The sequence below is a fragment of the Morone saxatilis genome, unplaced genomic scaffold (genome assembly GCF_004916995.1).
Source record: "Morone saxatilis isolate NCDOM2014 unplaced genomic scaffold, NCSU_SB_2.0 Contig20, whole genome shotgun sequence".
NCBI lineage: Eukaryota > Metazoa > Chordata > Actinopteri > Moronidae > Morone > Morone saxatilis.
This window is the reverse complement of record NW_023339763.1, coordinates 9,464,891-9,473,871: the sequence shown is the minus strand read 5'-3', so window position 1 is coordinate 9,473,871 and position 8,981 is coordinate 9,464,891. Positions and strand designations below refer to the sequence as shown.

The 8,981-nt window shown below is 39.3% G+C and overlaps 1 protein-coding gene across 2 annotated transcripts; it reads left to right on the top strand.

Moving 5' to 3' along the window:
- Positions 1–454: 454 nt before the first annotated feature.
- On the top strand, positions 455–7,285 carry yipf5 (Yip1 domain family, member 5). Of its 2 annotated transcripts, none has more exons than XM_035667064.1 (6): positions 455–565; positions 1,268–1,385; positions 1,680–1,852; positions 3,673–3,818; positions 3,991–4,172; positions 4,622–7,285. In XM_035667064.1, the coding sequence occupies exons 2-6, from the start codon at positions 1,276–1,278 to the stop codon at positions 4,782–4,784; spliced, it is 774 nt and encodes a 257-aa protein (XP_035522957.1). In that variant the 5' UTR covers positions 455–565; positions 1,268–1,275; the 3' UTR covers positions 4,785–7,285. The 2 variants fall into 2 exon arrangements, with proteins under 2 accessions (XP_035522957.1, XP_035522958.1); XM_035667065.1 differs by having other exon boundaries at positions 478–571.
- The last annotated feature ends 1,696 nt before the right edge of the window (positions 7,286–8,981 follow it).

The following is an 8,981-nucleotide window of genomic DNA, read 5'->3' as shown; positions in this document are numbered from 1 at the left end:
TTATTCTGCACTGCAATTATTTCACGGAAAACTGTACAACGATTCAAGTTCAAGATGTTTATTGTCATATGTTTTCCTCTGTGCAATGAAATTCTTTACTTTGCTGTCCACCCTGATCACCGACGCATTAAATACAATAGTGTATATAATAAGTAACAAAAACACAATATTACCAATAATATATATAAAAAAAAAAACACATATTACAACAATACAGTATAAAAAATTAAAAAAAATAAAAAAACTCAATATTACAGGATTTTTAAAAGTGTCTGATGGGCATTCAAGAATGCCATGGAAATGCCAACATAAATAAATAAATCACATTTACTATTTGTATACATGCATACAGTAGTCTAGTCCAGCTTGTAGTTAAAGCAGTGGCTCCCGACCAAATGTAATACCACCAGTCGCCTGTAGAATGCGCCGCATTTTTTTTTCGCAAAGGACAAATTGTGTCCCCAACGACTTCCCGTCGGCTACGTAATACCATCCCGGAAGATTTTACCTTTCTCCTGACACGTAGCAACCCGAAGCAAGTTGGTGCAGTGATCAAACAGCGCAGGTAACGGTACGGGGTCACATTTGTGATGCTTGCACAGCTCAAGAATAAGGGTTATATCAGAAAGCTTACATAAATATTAAAGCCACCGCTGACATTTAGAGCTAGCAGCAGCTAACCAACTATTAGCGTTAATGTTAGCCACCTAAAGGTTGGTAGCTTCTGCCTCATTTTGACACGATTAGTTAACGTGTCCCTTTAGGTGGTCGAATAATTGGATTTTTTATATCGTTAGTAATAATACAGCAACGATGTATACAATGTTATCTTGGCTCTTTGTGTGTGAAGCTACGTTAGCTGTCTAGCTGCTTTAGCTCCCGGCTAACTGTGAGCTACGCAGTGCAGTAAGTTAAATACGTACTACTTCATATAATACTAATCATAATAATAATAATACTTAATACTTCTGCTTTTCTAAACGTTGTATTAGGCGTTAGATGGCGTGAAATGGCGTGAAATGGCGTTAGACCACGTTAGTATCTTGGCCACAGCCCGTAAGTTAACGAGATGTAAGACGAGTCTAAATGTAATATTATGTAATATTATAACATGATTTCAGCTGTCGATAACGTTATTTTCACAGAGCATAGGTGTTCAGTCGTAACAGAATGTATCATGTTTACACTGACACCTCGCTGTAGACCTAAATAATCACCCTAATGCTAAAAGGTTGTGTTCCTGTTTCTGCCCTTGTGTTTGTAACAGACTGAGAGATGTCAGGGTTTGACAACTTCAACACAGACTTTTACCAGTCCAGCTACAGTGTAGATGACCAAAGCCAGGCCGGCTATGGCTACGGCAATGCTGAAAACCCCTACAACAAGTAAGTGAAGAAAGCCGGCCTCCAAGAGCAACATGTTTTACCCTTTATGTGCCATTTCAGCATTGTGTTGCATTGAAGGGAGATTGTTTTGTTTAAACAAGAATGGGGAAAGTTGAAGGGCAAGTGTGCAGTTTTTGAATGCTTTTAAAAAGAAATGTTAATACTTGTTTAACTGACACAACATCCTTGGGAAGCAGCATGTATTTTTAGTAGAATTGGGCAGTTTAAGAAGTCATTTAATGCCCCCTTTCAGTAAAAGAGCACTGTTGAGAGTTAATATCATGTGTTTCCCAGGCCATACGGTCAGTACGACTACTCCCAGCCCGTGGGCTACGCCTCCCCAGGGGTGATGCAGCCCCAGCAGCAATACACAGGCCAAATCTTCCAGCCCACGCAGACCTACACTCCATCCCCGTCACAATCGTTGTATACTAGCAGCTTCGACGACGAGCCGCCACTGCTAGAAGGTATGGTAAAGCACAACCTGGAGGCTTCTGCCGGGCTCTTTGGCCTCTGTACGGCTCCTCTGGCATGGTGACTGACTAGTATGGCACAGTATACCACAGTCAACAATACACATGGCAGATTATGTGTATCGTGAACTGTGCTAAATAGTTTTGTTAGTTATCAGTTGATTGATATTCATGTATTTTTTTAATATTTCATAAAACATTTAGGTCCGAGCTGGTCACAGCTTCTCAAAAGTTAGGGTTTGCTTTATGTACTCTGTTTCATATTACTGCGAATTGAATTCCTTTGTTTACTCAGTTAATTTGGAGTAAAGTTGAGAAATAATTAATCAGTTCATAAAAATAATTATAAGTTGAACTTTCTTACTTTTACAAGAGCACCAGTTAAATTCCCAAAACAGAAAGTTATGGTGTTCCTGTTGAAGTCCGTCCGCAGTGTCACTGACATGAACCTAAGATCTGTTCTTAAGGCGTGAAATTGAAGTTTCATTTGCCTGTTGCAGTCGCCAGCAGTCAGAGCTCATGGCTTCATGGATATTTTATTGGATTAGAAAGGAGTAACGGATCAAAGGCTTGCTACCTGACCAAAATTGTCAGACCTGACTTTTCTGAACTTTAGCTTTTTCCTTCTGCACACATGCATGAGAAACCTTTTCATTGGCAGGCATCCCAGGGAGTTGCACACAAACCAGCACTGAGGAAACAATACTAATTTGAAGTTACAGTCAATGGTTTTATGGTTGGAGCCAAATGGTCCACTCAGTTTATAGTCATGCTTAGCAGAATATTTTTAGATTCAATACATTGCCTTTTAAGAATAAACCAGTGGTTTTATTCCTGATACCTCAAAAAATGGAGCAGATGGAGTAGATGCTCTAATTGTGTCTAATTGTGCGTTGTAGCAGGTGGAGCTTCACCTGTGAGTGAAGAGACTATGTCCTTAAATTTGGTATTATTTTGTTCTCTATACTGTATTTTAAGATTTAGCTACATGCTCATTTAGAGGAACGGGCTTACAAGTGATATTTTTAAAGAGAGAGAGTGATACTAAGAGTGAATACCAGTAACTGCGACCGAAGGTGTTACATGTCAGTAGCCATTTGTGAAGGGAAATGCTGCTGGTTATTTAGTGGCATGCAGTGAGTGCTGAAATAATTAGTTTATTAATTAATTAAAACTATTTGTAACAGAAAAATAATAATTACTGTAGCTGTTCCCAGCTTGTCATATGATTGTAGTACATCATCATGAATAGAATATCTTTGGGCGTTTATCTGACACTGTTGGTCCGACAAAACAAGCAATTCCAAAAAAAGGCATTTTGGGCTGTGGGGAATTATGATCATTGATTATTTTCTGACATTTTGTAGACAAACAATTGATTAGTCATAACCATTATCAACAGATTCATAATAAAAGTTGGAATGAAAGAATTAGTGGCACCCGGTAATACAACTACAAGACATCACCACATCAAATGTCGAATGTGAGACCATAAAAATGAAAATGCTCAAACCTAATTCACACTCTTTAGACTAAAATGAGTTTGACCTAAAAAAAAGGGAAAGACACAGCTCAAGGCTATTCTCAGAAGAAGTCACACTTTTATCAGAGTTTATTATGCAAAGCGCTGACTGAAAAGTCTGAGTATTCCTGGAAGGGAGATGTTTCCCAGTAGCACATACTGTATCCTATTGCATCTCTGCCTACAAATCAATACAACTCGTTTACTTATTTTGTGTCATGTTGTCCCTCCAGCTGTGAGTGATCATAGTTGTAGTATCCAACGTGTCTGATGTGTGTTTTCTCTGTCTTAGAATTAGGAATCAACTTTGACCACATCTGGCAGAAGACTCTGACGGTGCTCCATCCAATGAAGGTAGCAGATGGCAGCATCATGAACGAGACAGACCTGGCTGGCCCCATGGTCTTCTGTTTGGCCTTCGGAGCGACACTACTCCTGGTAAATCATTTGGTTAATGTTGGTGAATAATAATAATAATAAAAACAGGCAATGACGTCCTTCTTGGACCTTATGGTGCAAACACATATATCTGTACAGCTGTAATAATGTTGGTGTTTTTAAAATCTGTTGTTTGTCTGACTGTGTGGATTGTTGTCCTTTCCATTCACAGTCAGGTAAGATCCAGTTTGGCTATGTGTACGGTATCAGCGCCATTGGCTGCCTCGGCATGTACTGCCTACTCAACCTAATGAGTATGACGGGCGTTTCCTTCGGCTGTGTGGCCAGCGTGCTGGGATACTGCCTCCTCCCGATGATCCTCCTCTCCAGCTTTGCAGTCCTCCTCTCTTTACAGTGAGTATACAGGAAATAGTGAACTTAACAAACTTGAATAAAACCTATAAAGCAAGCAAACACTTTATTAAAAAGTTGCCTGGTCAGGTGTTGAGTTTTTCAAACGCTAGTAGAATTCATTAGGCTATGACCACTTTACCAGACTGTTTTCTTTTTTCTGCTTTACATCAGGATTGGGGTGGCCTTGCTGCCCATCTTTAACTTTACGGAGACATAAAACCCAATGCCGCCCCCATAGATAGCGCCACTGCTTTTATAGTACAACTTTAAGATATGAGCTCAGCTAAAGTGTGATATTTATGTGTAGGACTATATAACTTTTGTTTGATGTTGGATAGGAGTTTCGCAAATAGCTGGACATTTAATAAATCTGTATAAATGCTGCTTTTATACAGACAGCTGGTAAAATAATCAAAGCTAATTTAATTCTTCCTTCTCGTCCTCTTTAGGGGCATGATTGGAATTATACTAACGGCTGCAATCATTGGCTGGTGTAGTTTGTCAGCCTCAAAGATCTTCATCTCAGCGTTGGCCATGGATGGGCAGCAGCTGTTGGTTGCCTACCCTTGCGCTCTCTTATATGGGGTCTTTGCACTCATCTCTGTCTTCTAAAAAAGAAATCATTGAGTTACAGTTTAAAATAACTGCCCCCCAGTTTCTGTAATTTCAGTCTAATTAGCTTCAGTGTAATTAGTGTAATTATTGTCTAATTGCACTGTTATTACAGAAAAATGGGAGCTCCTGTCCAAAACAGCACCAAGGTTTTTTTTTTTTTGGTTTTTTTTTTTCTTCTTCTTCTCAATACGCCTCCACTTCTCGATACATTCCGACTTGAGCATCTGCAGGCTGGAGTGTATTGTCTCACTCATGTCATCTCTCCACCTTGCTCCCCTCATACATCTTAAAGGAGAGGACTGTCAAATAAACCTGATGAAAAAAGTCCTGTGGACCATGTTGAGCCTCAAATGGCTTAGTACAGTCCTATGATTTTAAGGACATGAAGGGGAAGGAAGTCAGCAACTAGTTCACACAATGAACCGAAAAGACAGTTTAATTTGGACACAGACAGGAAAAGGACCAATAACCAACCCCCAGCTAACCCTGCAGCCCAATTTGGAGCCAGTGGCCAGTGGAAACACCCGTGTATCATGATTTGCAATTGCAAAAGCTGTTGTGAGCCATTTGTAGCGAACACCTAAATATTCAACAGCTGCAAGACTACGGGCAACACCCATTTCCTTCTGCACAAGACTACAGTAGCTCATTCTACTTCTCCACCCAGAAAGAGCAGAGGAAAATGGGAGAGGGGCCATGATTCCCATCATTTGCTCATCACAGCAGTGATCTGATCTTTGATGTATATCTTCTCATGTAATGTTTTATTATATCCTCTTGAAATTCATTTGCGTTTTAATGCCTTTCAAGAAGACAACCGTACAGTTTGCACAAAAGCATTGTTTTTTTTTTGTTTTTTTTTAAACAAACATTTAGATGACATTTGATTAGATATTGAGATACTGTATATTTATATGTACAGGCATGTCTCTATAGGTTGTTGCTATAGTTTGCATCCTTTACATTTCTTACATCTTTATTTTAGAGTTGGCTCACTTTGTATGCTTTGATGTGTCATCTGTTGTTCATCTCTTCTCATGCACATTAAAGTTGTCTTTGAAGGTAATCAACCTTGTGATATGAAAAGGTACATTGTATGGCCAAGCAGATAATTGTAAGAAGTGGCATAACCTCTATTAAAGACTGAATCGGGGATTGCATTTTTCCCTTGGACCTATAGTTAGCACCTGTGTGGCAGAAGAAAGGCTGGTGTGCACTTGAAGAAGTGGGTGTATGACGCATAATGACAGTTTTCAACAACCTGGGGACTATGACAGGATCAAAGGAAGTAGTCTCCAGTCTTTGATCCACACCATTGTCAGTTTATTGCGTATGGGAGACCTTGAAGGTTTAAGACAACATCTGTAATTGTATGAAAAGTGAGTGCAGACCTTTCTCTGTGCACATGTTTACACCTCCAGTGCTGAAGCTTGGTCAGCTGAGGGCATACAGGTCACACATCACCTCTCCAGTGTCACCCATATACACTTCCAGCTCTTTAAATCATCAGCTTCAAGTACTCTTAAACACTTTTTACCTCTCACATGTGTGGGTTGGTTATTGAGAGTGAGTGATTTCTTAACTTTCAGCCAAGCAATTCACGGCTACTGTCTTTTTTTTTTTTTTTTTTGGCTAAATGTTTTTCTGTCTATCTAGGAGCTATTGACACGCAGCACGTTTATCCGTAAAAATATCACCTTCTTTATATCCTGGCACACAATACAGATTCTACAAATTCACAAGGCACTGTATACTATAACTCACAACAAATAGCATGATTCTTCACACCAGGAACGTTTTTTAAACAAAACAAACTTCCATATGTTATTGGAAATCACAGACCAGACCAGCAATTAATGTTGGAAGTTTGACTTATTTATCTGGATCAGTGAGCCCACAGGTCCTGTTTGCCAGAATAAAAAACATAACTCCCAACTGTTTATGGTGTGTGGAGACTGGTCAGTGTACAATACTGCCACAGTGATTGACTTCCTTATTCTAAGTAAAGCTCTAAAATGCAAGAACCCGCATAGTCTAAACAGAGGGCTGACAAGAAGAAATATTGAGTTTTATGGTTAGAACACAAGCCTCTATTTTTTTCTTCTCCCTTCTGGGTTTTCTTTGCACTAACATACACAAAACACATACACGGGGGGGCTCCTTAAATGGTCGATAACCCACTTAGGAGGAATGAATAATGCAAAAATTAAAATAGAGTGCTTTTTCTATTCCAACAAACTCAACATCAAGGAGATACTTTGCATTTCAAGCAAACCCAACAGGAGCAGTCTGCTCTCACAGGCTGCTGTCTCACATGGCCAATTGTTTATTTATGCATCTTCTGTATGTATAGTCTGTTTTGTACGCCCATTTAAAACGAAGGTAAAAAATCAACCTGTATTTTAGTGTCTATTACATTCTTGATTTATGTATGGAAGTGTTTATTTTCATTGGGGTCGATTTGGTTTCTCTCTAAATAAAACATTGCTTGTATATGTCATGAATTGCTTTTGCAGCTAATTCCATGCGCACACACACACTGCAGTGAGTGGAGTGCTTCAAATTATTCTGCAGTTCTGCGTCTCGTCAGCTCTGGGGATCTCTGAAACAGTTGAAGGCATTGTGGGTAGGATAGAAGTTGAGCAGGATGTTGACATTCACGCACCACTCGTGTATGTACAGTATCCGGTTTCAGCCAGTTTGCTGTCGGGTTTCGGTATCTCGCATCTGGATTCACTCAGGGGCATCTCACATTCTTATATTTTCCCTCTTGGGCCCATAGAAGGAATTCATTTCAAAATTCCACCTTTTTCCTTTCAACTTGTCCTTATTCAAACCTCCTCACCACCTGATAGTCCTAACATTGGGGTTTGCAATTCGTTTGTGTAGTTGCTGAAGTGAGAAAACTCTTGCAACAGACATTTGAGATACATTTACTTAATCCATTCCTGTGTTTAGGGAAGATAGATTGTTGACTCATTCCCTGTGTCCCTCGCTACTGTTTTTTATATCAGCTGGTGAGGTTTAGAATTGCAAAAGCCCAAATTCAGGATAAAAGTTACTACTAGTATACCAACAGGATGTGACATTAACATTCAGGATCAGCTTTTCATGTGACAAAAAATAGAAACATTTTAATTTTAATTTAGTTCTCATTCTATTATGGATATTTGTTTGCTTCTCAAATAAAACGGTGTGCAAGCAGTAAACCTGTTGACCAGACAAAAGTTTCATGATCCATGTAAATATAGAGCTTGTTACTCAGAGACATTAAGAGCTGCGTACAGTGTGCTGATCATTATTTATCATGCAAACAACCAAAGTCTAGTCCCACGTCTGTGAACCAAAATGTGTGAATTAAAGGCAATAAATATGGATTGGAAGTCTTATTGTGAATGTCTATGCTCTATCTTAGTATTTTATCATTTCATCAGGGCAATTTGGTTTCAGAATTTGCTGAATGTACTGCTGTGAGCCAGGCTTTAGCAGCTGCAGGACCTCTCAGTGTTTTGACAATATTACCACTAAACTTTGGTTATTTGTGTCCCACTTAACTGGATTTAATTGAGTGCATATCGTTTTAGCCGACCATTTATAACAGGTGATGAGTCAGTGATTCTACACACATTCAAAATAGCAAAAGGGGATGGAACAAAAGAAGCTTTAATCCAGAACCTCAAACTAGCTGACAATTTAGATTGGTCATTCCTTTTCCCATGCAGATTATTTACTCTATTAAAAGTTTAGAAATCGTGACGGGAGCCAGATGGCTGTTGAAATGACAAATTCGGCACCAATACATGTGCTAAAAAAGAGTTGTGTCTTCCTGTTTTTTGTTACCTCCTGAAACATTTACACCCAAGTGCCTCCAGATGACAGTGTTGAGTTACATATATACTGCCCTCTTGGCTGGCTGAGTATCGTCTTTGCTGTGTTCATTGGCTACAGCCTGACATTTCCCCTGGAGCAATGACTACATCCCCACTTCTTTTTCTAAAACTTCCTTACAGTCATTATCAGGAAATTTATGGCTCACTCTGGACCAGATCAGCATCTACGAGCAACTTTAGCCTGACCCACCCAGCTTCCTACCCAGACTGTTTTATGGGTTGTTTGTTTACACATTTGTTTGGTTGGCCCTTTTTTTTTAGGTTGCTTAGTCTGAGGCTAACTGCTCATGTTACGTAACATATT

Bases quoted from the DNA above. Each gene is read 5' to 3' on its own strand.
- yipf5 (XM_035667064.1), top strand. From the start codon at position 1,276: ATGTCAGGGTTTGACAACTTCAACACAGACTTTTACCAGTCCAGCTAC. The intron at 1,386-1,679 runs GTAAGTGAAGAA...TGTGTTTCCCAG, and splicing joins GCTGAAAACCCCTACAACAA to GCCATACGGTCAGTACGACT. The intron at 3,819-3,990 runs GTAAATCATTTG...TTCCATTCACAG, and splicing joins TCGGAGCGACACTACTCCTG to TCAGGTAAGATCCAGTTTGG.